General features: G+C 33.7%; 1 protein-coding gene across 6 annotated transcripts in view; it reads left to right on the top strand.

Moving 5' to 3' along the window:
• The window catches only part of LOC137814492 (ARM repeat superfamily protein), a 55,451-nt gene that overhangs the window by 582 nt on the left and 42,766 nt on the right, over positions 1–12,103 (top strand). For 4 of the 6 annotated variants that reach the window (XR_016522994.1, XM_068617265.2, XM_068617266.2 and 1 more), the window contains exons 4-21: positions 122–253; positions 2,283–2,354; positions 2,771–2,861; positions 2,968–3,063; positions 3,956–4,034; positions 4,148–4,211; positions 4,442–4,545; positions 4,712–4,817; positions 7,716–7,805; positions 8,743–8,820; positions 9,477–9,544; positions 9,622–9,721; positions 9,825–9,962; positions 10,295–10,384; positions 10,502–10,567; positions 10,735–10,830; positions 10,962–11,036; positions 11,905–11,964. Coding sequence is in view for 4 of the 6 variants with exons in the window: in XM_068617265.2 (XP_068473366.2) it covers positions 122–253; positions 2,283–2,354; positions 2,771–2,861; positions 2,968–3,063; positions 3,956–4,034; positions 4,148–4,211; positions 4,442–4,545; positions 4,712–4,817; positions 7,716–7,805; positions 8,743–8,820; positions 9,477–9,544; positions 9,622–9,721; positions 9,825–9,962; positions 10,295–10,384; positions 10,502–10,567; positions 10,735–10,830; positions 10,962–11,036; positions 11,905–11,964 (1,605 nt within the window). In the remaining 2 variants the exon portion in view is untranslated. Of the gene's footprint in view, positions 1–121; positions 254–2,282; positions 2,355–2,770; positions 2,862–2,967; positions 3,064–3,955; positions 4,035–4,142; positions 4,212–4,441; positions 4,546–4,711; positions 4,818–7,715; positions 7,806–8,742; positions 8,821–9,476; positions 9,545–9,621; positions 9,722–9,824; positions 9,963–10,294; positions 10,385–10,501; positions 10,568–10,734; positions 10,831–10,961; positions 11,037–11,904; positions 11,965–12,103 lie in introns of those variants that run through there. The other 2 variants (XM_068617267.2, XM_090304389.1) reach the window with 2 other exon arrangements.

The following is a 12,103-nucleotide window of genomic DNA, read 5'->3' on the forward strand; positions in this document are numbered from 1 at the left end:
TCTTTCTTTCTTTCTCTCTCTCTCTCTCTCTCTATATATATATATATATCTCGTTTTTCATTCGATGCTTAGGTTTTACTGGATCATGATTTTATTTTATTTCTCTCTCGTGGTGTTTCAGCGGTTTGGGAACATGGCTGGAGTTTTCCAAGTGATGGCGTTCGGAGTTCGGGCTCTTGACAAAAGAGACGTCGATTCTGCTTTCATGGCGAAGCTCGCTAAGATTGCTACCGCTGAGCTAATATCCTCTAAGGTGCTTTCTTTTCTGTTTTCTTGCAGGAGTGAGTAGCTAGTTGCAGTAGTGACAGTAATGCACACAATTCAGTGACGATCACTTTTTTAATTTACGTTGTTGGCTTAGTAGGAGTAAGTTAACTTGTGTGTGATTTTTTGGAGACTCGGTTTTACTTCGCAACTACTCAAACTAATTATAGAATATAGTGGAGCGCGTAGATGGAGATGGCTGCGGGCTTGAATTGATCGCATGGGGCTTTTGCCGTTTTGAACTGATGGAGGATACGTTTAATTTCTTGTTTCCTTTTTATCAACACACGAGGTCTTTCTTTTAAGTTTTAACAATGCTTTTCCACTTTTTGATAGAAATTTTTACCTCTCGGAAGTTAAGAAAGTAAGGAGAAGAAATAGTTTGTTGCATTGAATGAATGAGAAATAAAAATAAAAGAAAAACAGAAGGGAAATTACATCAACAAAGCACTGATTGCCTATCCAGCTGCAATAGCAAAGGCGTAAAAGTCCATAAGCTGGCATCATAAAGATACCAAGAAGGCAGTTTTGTTCCATAAAATTGGCACAGATTAAAAATCCTTGAAAATTGTGGCATGTCTCCGAATAGCAAACACTCTACATGTGCCTTTTGCTAGAAATTATGTGACTGGGATGTAATATGGATGTTGTCTATGATGCTGTATCGGACATGGTCAATTTAAGATCCAGACGGTAGAGTATGAGGGTTAGAAGGTTTGATAATTGGTGTTACCTTCACATTTGATTTATTTAGTTTTATTGTTCTCTTCAGTAGGAGAGTAAGAAAGCTTAAGGTGACCATGATTATTTGTATGTTGATTTGAATTTCAAAAGGTGATTTCCTAAAAAAAATGTCTGATTCTTGGGGGATTGGATGTTAAGCTGTCTTACATAATTTTTTGGGAGATATAAGCACCATTTTTGGGTCTTCATCTATTAGATGGTTGAACATATAGTGATTCAAGGTTTGAAATTTCGCTGCTCCTCCTTTCATTTTCCACATGGACAAATAATTTACTGGAAATTGAATGGATGCAAATTTGCTCGAGAGAAGGTTGTCGAAATTGAAATTCATTTTACTGGAGGACAAGATAAAAAGGCAGGTTACATGTGCTAGCCATGGTCTGATGATTAAAGTATAGTCGGTGCATACATTGGAGTTTGGCCACTATGAACTAGAAAAGTGTTACTGCATATATAGTTGGAACTAAAAAAGTTGAGGACTAGGGGGGCTAATTTTTTCTTGGTCTATGTTTGTAACATTCTTACATTGTTGGTTGGTACAGAAGGTATTAAAGAACATGTTTATAAAAAAAAATGACCTACAGCTAGGCCTATGGTGTCCGAACTTGTGTTTTTGACTCGAGTGAGAAATCAGATGATTACTGTCAGAACTCAGAAGTTAATGAGGAAGGAGATAAAGAGAATTTGTGAGTTGTACGATGCTTTGAGTATGGGATTTTGATTTATCTGGCAAGGTTTGTTAGGAATCTTTTACTGTTTGACACCATTTGGTTTATATGGGTATGCAAACTAATATGCTGGATTGCGCAGCTTGACTTTGTGTACCTAACTCTCATACCACACAACTTACATTAATTTCATCCTCTTCATTTCTTCACAACCAACGTCACCATTAGTCCCACATGATTATGCCACATAGAGATTTCCTTTTTCACATAGTGTCGGAAACCCTAATTAGATGAGTACTCTAGGTTTATTGTTCTACATCACCCTCATATATCTGTCTTTCCTTTATATGAAATGATGGTAAGGGTGTGTTTGGATAAGGTTCACTAGATATAGACACTTATAGTTGAAAAAAAATGAAAAGAAATATGTTTATGGAGAAGTTTATATAAACATATCCTAAGTCTATTGTACTCTTATTGGATCCTCCCTTGTATGTTATTTTCTTGATATCATGGTCATCTTAGAATATTCTAGCTGATGGTTTTACCAGATTTGCTATGTTATGGCTAATGCTTTATTTAATTCACATTGTTTGTTTTCTCCAGGAACTAAATTCTGACTGGCAACGAGCAGCAACAAGCCTACTTGTTGCAATAGGCTCACATTTACCTGATCTCGTGAGATATATTCTTTTTCTTTTTAACTATTGAAATTGGTTTTTGTTTGTATTAAAAATATTAGTTCAATAAAGAATGGAAATATATGTTTACAGAGTCATTTTTGAAACAAGTATGACCAAGAGAAAGAAAGATCAGTTGCATGCAACCCTACTGTACTACAGTTTCTTTTATTACCTGTTAAATTATAAGTTAAGAACTGTTGTCCATACTCCCTAGTGTTACTTTATCCTTGTACTTGGAATTATTAAAATATTTTTCTATCATGCTAAAGTAATATCTCCCATTCATTTTACTTTCATGGGATGTACCACTGTCTTTTATATATATATACTCTTTTTTGCACATCCCCTACTTTTCCCTGGATTCGTGGTCTCATGTCTTTGATCTCCTTTTCCCCTGAATTTGTGTTGCAGATGATGGAAGAAATTTTTCTTCATTTATCTGGGACAAATTCAGCACTACAGGCTATGGTTCAAATCCTTGCAGAATTTGCTTCTACTGATCGTTAGTAATCATTTTTAACTATGTGCATCAGCTGTCAAATTATTCTGTAGGATCACATTCAATTGTAAACTCTGATGAGTTTTTCTTTCATATGAATCTGATACAGCCATGCAGTTCATTCCACGTTGGAAAGGTGTACTTTCACGAATTTTGCCAATTCTTGGAAATGTACGGGAAATGCATCGCCCTATTTTTGCAAATGGTACATCAATTCTTCTGTTTCTTTGTTTATGGATATGTTTCTTCTATCTTTGGTGTATTTTATGAAGCATTTGATACTTTAATTAGCTTCACACATATGTAACCAATATTGATACTCTTGGATACTTCATTGATACCTATTGGTCAATATAATTTTTTTGTGAAAAAATCCAATACAAGTACGTTGGTTATTTATAAGCATGTATAATATGGAGCCATGGAAGCATTGCTCATTGGTGAATAAAAAATGGTGATTGTCCTCTTTATGAGTGATTTCAATTTCAAGAACCAAATGAGATTAATAATACTATTCTTATTTGTAAATAATTGGAAGTGATTTATGATGACAATGATTTATAATTTTTTTTATTTCATTTTAGTAATGTCCATTAAGTATGCTCTTAATTTGGACGGAATTGAAATTATATTTTTATTATGTTTTAGGATTCTTTATTAATATCTAGATATACATACTAGACTTAAGTTGTGTTTGGATTGGGGAGTGAATGTGTGAGGATTTGAGAGGAAAGTGTGAAGAAAGTGAGTGTGTTTGGATTGAGATATGTTAGAGGAGATTTGTAAGGAAAATTTATTATAGTTTGTAAGTAATGTGATGGTTGTGAGAGATTTTTTAATTTGTTTAAAAGGTGTGAAATGTATGTTTACAAATATACCCTTGCATTTACAAATATTTAAATAATGAAATATAAGTTATTTTTTGTGTAGATTTGAGTTAATTATGACCCTTTTCTATAGCTGTACCCTCAACTTATGCTCTCATTTTTTGATGGTAGGCAAATGTGGGAAGAAAATATTTGGCTAACCTTGCTCAAAGGTGTTTATTGTTACTGACAATCTGATCCACTTAACTCATAATTTGTCATTGTTTGCAGCATTTAAGTGTTGGTGTCAAGCTTCTTGGCAATATAGTATAGACTTTCCTTCACATTTTCCTCAAGATGGTGATGTCATGTGAGATCAATATATAGTCTTGTAGTTTATTTTCTGATTCAGCAAATCATGTTCCCTTCCCTTTATTTCTTATCTGAAGGTGAGAAATATCTCTAATTCTCTATGTAGTGCAGGTCATTTCTAAATTCTGCTTTTGAGCTTTTGTTGAGAGTTTGGGCAGCTTCGAGAGACCTTAAGGTCACTATTATTTTGCTCTATTTTTGTTCTTGCATTATACTCCTTATGTTAGTATCTATTATTTTCTGGATCTTTTTTTTTTTTGCTGATACATCTATAAAAGTTGAGTTTCTGAACATGTTTTGTTTGTCTGTAGATTATTAACAGTAGATGAGTATTTTAGTGTATAATTTGTGATTTTTTCACTTGATTGTTGTTGATCTGTCTTATGTAAACTTATTTGGTTTTAGGTTCGTGTGGCATCTGTAGACGCACTGGGGCAGATGGTAGGCCTCATAACACGAGCTCAGTTAAAGACTGCCCTACCAAGGCTTATCCCTACAATATTGGACTTGTAAGATTGGTCTTCAAAGCATTTATATTTTAGTTCTCTATTGTTCGTATTTAATTAGTTTTTTTCTTATTTAACGAGTAATTCTCACTAGATCAGAATATGGAAGATACTTAAAATATCGACTAGTATTATCAGATGGATTCATATTCATCCCTTCTGATGGCAGGTATAAAAAGGATCAAGATATAGCTTTTTTGGCTACATGTAGTCTCCACAATCTGTTAAATGCCTCTTTACTGTCTGAAAGTGGCCCTCCTATGCTTGATTTTGAGGTATGAATGCTATAATGTTCTGGTTTAAAATGGTATGTTGAATTCTTTTTAATCATACTTTTGGTTATGTGGTAATTTTCAATCAAACATTAACAATTTGTTTTCATATCATTTAGATGATGGGAGAGTCACCATGATACTTTAAGGTGTAATATGAACATCTACACATTGGTTTTTCCCAATTCTATATCTGAAAAACTTGATGATTCCAATTATTTTCATTTGTAACAAGTTGAACTTGTCATAAAGTCACATAGACTTCATTGATTTGTTGTAAATCCAATTATGCTTCCGCGCTTTCTTTCCATGATGATTGTGCTTTTGGAACTATAAATCTAGCATATATGAAGAATGGGAAGTGCAAAATCAAATCTTGCTTTCTTTGCTTCAATCAATGCTTTGAAAGTCAATCTTGTCTCATGTTCTTGGAGTTGTTCGTATCATGTTTGGGAACTAATTCATGATCACTTCTTGGCCCAAACCAAGGTGTGTGCTAGACATCTTCACACCAATCTACGTGTCACCTCTCTTTACAACAAGACTATGTGTGAGTTCTTGGGAGAGATTAAGTCCATTGTTGATGAACTTGCTTGAATTGGATGTCCCATCTAACATGATGAATATGTTGACGCTATTCTTGAAATGCATGAATATGCTTCAATTATTTTTGTTATTGAAAGTAAGTTTGAAACACCTCCAATAACGGAAGTTGAAGCTCTTGTCCATGAATCCCGTAATAATCGGTTTTAGAAGAAAACATTCCCTTCTTCGGTAAACTAATCACAATCATATGTAAATCCAAGCTTTTCAAGCTTGTAGGATAGCACCAGTTCTTCTTATTGAAATTTTGGTTGCGTATCTTTTTTTGACCTAGGTGTTTGTGGCTGCGGTGATCTGTTTGCTAACTTCCAATGTCAGATTTGCCTCAAATATGTAATATTTGTTACTATCGTAATTCATCCTATCAACCTAATGAATCTCTTGTTCTATATGATCCGACTACGTGTCAACTGTTGCCGCACTTTACTAATCAGTCTCAGCCCGCTTCTAAATCAAACGCCCGGGTTAATCCCACTATTGCTAGAACTTAACATCGGCTAATTACGTTATCCCAAGTGCCATGATAGCCAATTCATCATCCCAAGACAAGGTAACTTCAACTAGATACCCGATCCAGGAGCCTCCTTCCTTGTGACAAGAGAACTACAAAATATACAATAGTTTAGCTACTTTGAAGGGCTTGAGTAGATTATATTGGTAATGATGAAAGTCTGAAAGTTCATGGTTCTGGTTCTTCATGTTTCAAATCATTACTAATCCTAAATTCTCTCTATACTTTGACAATTGTTACATGTCCCTTCAATTACCAAAAACTTACTAATGTCACAAATTAGATTTTGATCACAAGAATGTGTTTTCTTGGGCATTCTACCTAGACTATCTATGTGTTGGAGATCCCGCATCGAGTGAATGCAAACCTCACCTTATAAGCCGGTTTTATGAGGTTGAGTTAAGCTTAAAAATCTACTTCTCAATATGACATCAGAGCCATTTAAAGTCTATTCTAGTTTGTTGGGCTTATCAGACCACCCGCTATTGGGCCGCTATCAGACCATCCATAAATATATTGTCCCATGCACGAGCTGTCACTCTCGGCATGAGGGGCTGTGTTGGAGATCCAACATCGACTAGAGATTAAGACATTTCATAGTATATAAGTGAGTGCAAACCTCACCTTAAAATCTGGTTTTATGAGGTTGAATTAGGCTTAAAACCCACTTCTGAATGTGTTTTCTTGGGCTATTCTACCTCTCATAAAGGCTATCTATGTTTGTCATAATTGGGTCAAATTTACACATCAAAAGATGTTCTCTTTAATGAGATCGGATTTCCTTATTTTGATCTTTTTGCTCAATCTGTTGCTCTTGTTCCTACCAATTCTCAGTATTTCCGTCTTACACCTAATCTCTTCTCTCCAACTGAACCATTATTTGTTCTATCACAGTCTACCAATACAGAAAATATGTCGGTCACTCAGTCATCACTTGCTTCCACCCCTACAATCATACCTATTGGATCCTAGTTTCTTTGTAGACCTCCTAATACTCATTCTATGCAAACACAATCTAAATCTGGTAATGAAAAACTTAGAATTCATCCTTCACTGTTTTTGTCCAATAGTGAACCATTTCAGAGGTTGCTATTGAACCCTAATTGGCGTGCTGTATGGTTGACTGTGCAACAGCTTTTAGAAACTGGTGGTCAAGATTTATTGTCCCTAAAAACATCTGACACATTTCTTTTTTTTTTCTTCTTCTCCATGCTTTAAGAATCACTATTTCAATGATGTATATATGCAAGTGCAACACTATCTCAATTCTCTCTAAATCATGGACTTATCCAAAGTTTTGCTGTATTTGTACATACTATATAATTTTATACTAGTATAGAGGGGTACTTCAGGTACAATTTGGATACACCATGGAGCTTGTTGCAATTTCTTAAATAAAATAATGTTTTGCTGCAATAATTCCTTCAAACAACAGACATGAAGTGGAAGTGTCCTAGGTAAAGAGGATACATCTTTCATGCTCTAACTATAATTTGATCACCCCCTTGCTCTTGTTTCTTTCCCAAATTTTCCTTCATGATGCTGGAGGTTTTCCATAAATTTGTATGCTGTTCAATACCTCTGCCATGTTCTTCTGCTCTCTAATAATTTCTTAATTTCATATATATTGTAAACTTGTCCTGTATCTTGTGAGGTTGGTACTGTGCAAATTAAGATGCTACGTAAATGTCTCCAGTCTAGATTGTCCCTTTGTGTATACAGTTGTTTTATCTGTATCTTGCTGGAATTTTATCACTTGAGAAATGAAATAAAATCATTGGCTGCAGGATTTGACTCTTGTTTTATCAACACTTCTACCTGTGATTTCTATCAATAATGACAGCAAAGACCAATCAGATTTCTCTTTGGGACTAAAGGTAATACCATCGATTTCATTGGTTGGAATTTTAAGTTATTTGAATATTAAAACTACTGCAGCACCTGTTGCTGCGAAGGTCTAGCTTTATTCCTTTTTTTACCATCTCGACTTTTATGCTTTGAATTTAGTTCTTTTTAGCGTCTATTTGTTATGTTACTTTTGTTTCTTGGAGTTCAGTTCCAATTGGAGGCATAATAATTAGTTAAATTTTTTTTGGGTGCCTTTGCAATGTGGGCTTATAGTGGCTGGGTAGGTCAGTGCAATTTGTCATTATGATGTTGTAAAAATGTTCTTTTTCGGTGGGGTTGGTATATTTTTCTAGAATTCGATGTTAGTGTGTTATCCTGAATAACTTGTCCCTGATTTTAAGACATATTCTTTCACTTCCTTAAGGGTTATAATTAAAGCACCTCCGGGTTAGGGATGGTGTATCTACGCATAAATTTTTTATTGGATTAAGGGCACAATGTGTTTTAGATTAAAACCAAGAGTGAGTGGCTACACCCTTACTTGCTCGTTTTAAGGGAGCCTTATCTAGATTAGATTCTGTGAACTTTTAATGGTCCTCTTTGATGCATGGAATGGAATGGGTTTGGACTCTGGAGAGTCTTTTGAGATTGATAATTCTCCATTTTGATCATGTTTTTTGTGAATGTCATTGGAGGTTTTCCTTTGGCTTTGTGCTAGTACTTTCTCTTTCATTGATTTTCTTTTAGATAAGGGTCTCCTGTAATGTGAAGTTATCACTAAAGTTAATAATGGTTCAGATGTATACTCCTTGAATTTGAAGTGTTTCATAATCTTAACCTACTAAAATTTAAGGGTGGATGCATCTTTGTTTACTCATTGATGATATCAATTTAGAATAGCTTTTCGTTTTCCATTATACAGAGTAAAAGAGTTAAACATTTAATTTATTCAATTATGCATCGCAGATGTATAATGAGGTTCAGCATTGCTTTCTGACAGTCGGCTTGGTGTATCCAGATGATTTGTTTTTGTTCCTTGTAAATGTAAGTTCATAAATATAGATAGATTGCTTGTAATTCTGTGTGGTGTTAATTCTTGACAAAATAATTTTTCTTTTGCCCCCTCTCTTGTTGATTAAAAAAGAAATTTACTAAGGATAAAAGAGGAATATATAATAGCAGAGGATAGATAAAGTCAACAAATAAAACATTAGGTTATAATTATTAAACCTTACCAATTAAAGTTGAGGCCAAAACATACCAAACATCAGTTTAGGGTGTATATAGTTTGTTTTTTTTGTCCATAAAAAATATTTCAAAATAGTACCTACATTTTTATAGAAACATGTGTTTAGTGAGTAAAACTAACATTCTAGTCCATACGGCTATCAAAAGTAATGTGGTTTTAGTTGCTCATCAGGGATTAAAAACATTTTTCTATCAAAATATGGGGATTAAAACCTGAGAAAATTCTTACAAGGACTAAAAACCAACATTTTAAAATATGGTGACCAAAAAATATTTTAACCTTTAAATTTTAATTGTTGTTAGCATGTTCAGTCCAAGGGGGCATTTTATTGTCAGTATTTTTTATTCCTTGGTTTCCCTATCTATTTTCTTCCATTTCCAAGTTGAAGAATATACTTTTTTTTGTTAATATTTACAAATTATGCATGTCTATATTGTACCTGCGGTTCCAGAAATGCAGACTGAGGGAAGAACCATTGACTTTTGGTGCTCTTTGCATTTTGAAGCATCTTTTGCCAAGGTTTCTGCCTCCTCTATTCCTGATGATAATTATTCATAATTATTAAGTGTAAGGTAACCTGCAATTCTTATTTTAAGGCTGTCGGAAGCTTGGCATAGTAAAATATCTCTACTAGTCGAAGCTGTAAAGTCCTTGCACGAGGAGCAGAATTTAGCTGTTCGAAAGACACTATCTGAGGTAAGTCCTCTGTTGTTTTTTTAATATTTAAATGAGACAATGCCATCTTTCACTAAAAGTTCAATATATTTTGGCTTCTTAGTCTTCCCTCATTTGTTTATAGTTAATTGTGGTTATGGCTTCTCACTGTTACTTGGTTGGTTCGTCTGGAGAGTTGTTCATTGAATATCTTGTACGCCATTGTGCTATAACTGATCAAAATCGGAGTGATCTTGAGAAGATACCAAATAAGAGAAAAGAGGTACCTCCTCTCCTCCTTCCCTCAAAGCAAAAAAATGCATATCTTTGAATTGCCATGAATTCTTATGAATTTTTAATAAAATAATTGGAGCTTAATACCAAACTATGTGTGTACTTCTTATTTTATTGGATATAGTAGTCCTCTTTGTTCCAGTGTTTTAAGGAAACTTTCCTATGTTGATTTGATATGATTGGAAGCCTCTGTTGTTTTGAGCTTTCTAGTCTCTTGTTCATCTTTCAATTGAATGTTGATTGTTGTAGTTATTTTCCCCTCTCTTCTATGATACATTTATTATTTATCATAGACACCTAAGTTTTCATAATCCTTCTTAGATGAAAATTGGAGCGGTTACTCCCAGTGAGTTAAGAGCAGTTTGTGAAAAAGGTCTGCTTTTGGTAACTATTACGATTCCTGAAATGGAGGTAAATTTTATTTTTGTCCTTATTGATAATTTTTTTTCACTTGCTTTGTGGTTCTTTTAATTCTCTATTTGCTAATTTAACCAAAAAAATATTTTAAATTGATATTGGATTGTACAGCATATTCTTTGGCCTTTTCTGTTGAGGATGATTATTCCACGAACCTACACTGGTGCTGTGGCCACGGTAAAAGTTCTGTAGGGAATTTCAACTTGATTTTCAGATGCATGATTAATTTTATCCATCCATTGTATGATTTTCAAATTGTATGGAAATATAAATGCACTGCAAAATTGAAGTTTTGTCAATGCAGAAAGTTTTCTTTGGCAAATGACATCATTACTACTTTACAGGTGTGCAGGTGTATCTCAGAATTGTGGCGTCATAGGTCCTTTAGCAATGATATGTTGAGTGATTGTAAAACTCGTCCTGATATACCAACTGCTGAGGTATGATAATATTAATACTTTTGATTTTTTTTTTATATTTATAATTACTTGTACCTTCAATTGTTAATAAAGAATCACTGTTTGCTATATCAGCACATATTACCTGGTTGAATGATTTATGCTTGATATAGGAACTTCTTGCCCGCTTGGTGGTGCTTTTGCATAATCCGCTGGCAAGGGAGCAATTGGCCACCCAAATTTTGACAGTGAGATCATGACATCCCTTAATATCTTCATAATATTTCTTTTTGAATTATTCTTTGATGTATTGTCACATAACTGGCCTTCAGCATGATTTTTTGTAATTTTACAATGCTGTATATACTAACATTTACCAATCCATAGACCAAAAAATAAATTCTATTAATTTTGGACTAAAACCTAAAGAAGTTAACATGTTTGTTGAATAGTTTCCTTAATGCTATTAGGTGCTACATTTTTCTCTGATAACGAACTGTATCAATGAAAACATCTTTAGTAGAACTTAAAACAAGAATTGACTCTATATAATAGCCTACACTTTAGAAGCTTCGCTAAATTACTGTCTAATGCTAATGTATCATTCTCATCTCCTCTGTTACCATCATTCAAAAAACACATAGTTTCCAAGTTTGGTTCCTTAACAGTGAACTTTGCCAAATCAAGAAGCCAAACACCATCATCATGTGGATACAAATGTCCCACAACCTTGTCTATCCTTTTTTATACAATAATACCTTCATCTTTTCTAGACAAACATTGATGGTTGGAGAGCACATAAACCAGATCTTAAGTCTTTTTTGGATCCATTTTTTGCATTTTGAAGTAAAGGATTAATAGAAGAAGAGATAGGTTTTGCTTCAAGGATGTTAAGGTGGTCCTTTATGTAATTTGTGTGTCACAATAAGAGTGCCATTGGATTGAAGCCAAGTCTCAACTCTTTGGAATGGTCGCTCAAACTATCTGGAATGTTATTTTAGTATATTTGATGATTTTTTTTTTGTTGGTTGATGGTGTCATTCACTAGCTATTTTTTTTTTCAAATTTAGTTGCACACATTTCATTGAATGACATATAAGTAAACATTTTTTGCAGGTTCTATGTCTTTTGGCACCTCTATTCCCAAAAGATATTAATTTGTTTTGGCAAGAGGAGGTAACATTTTTTGCTAAAATTTATATCTTATCCAATTTAAATCTTCAGTTCTTTGTGAATTTCTTTACCTTTCGTATCTTAATTGTGCATCTTGTTGAAATCATAATCAAATATTTTTCTAATTATTATATATAGTTTA

The sequence above is a fragment of the Phaseolus vulgaris genome, chromosome 1 (genome assembly GCF_051622355.1).
Source record: "Phaseolus vulgaris cultivar YP4 chromosome 1, ASM5162235v1, whole genome shotgun sequence".
NCBI lineage: Eukaryota > Viridiplantae > Streptophyta > Magnoliopsida > Fabales > Fabaceae > Phaseolus > Phaseolus vulgaris.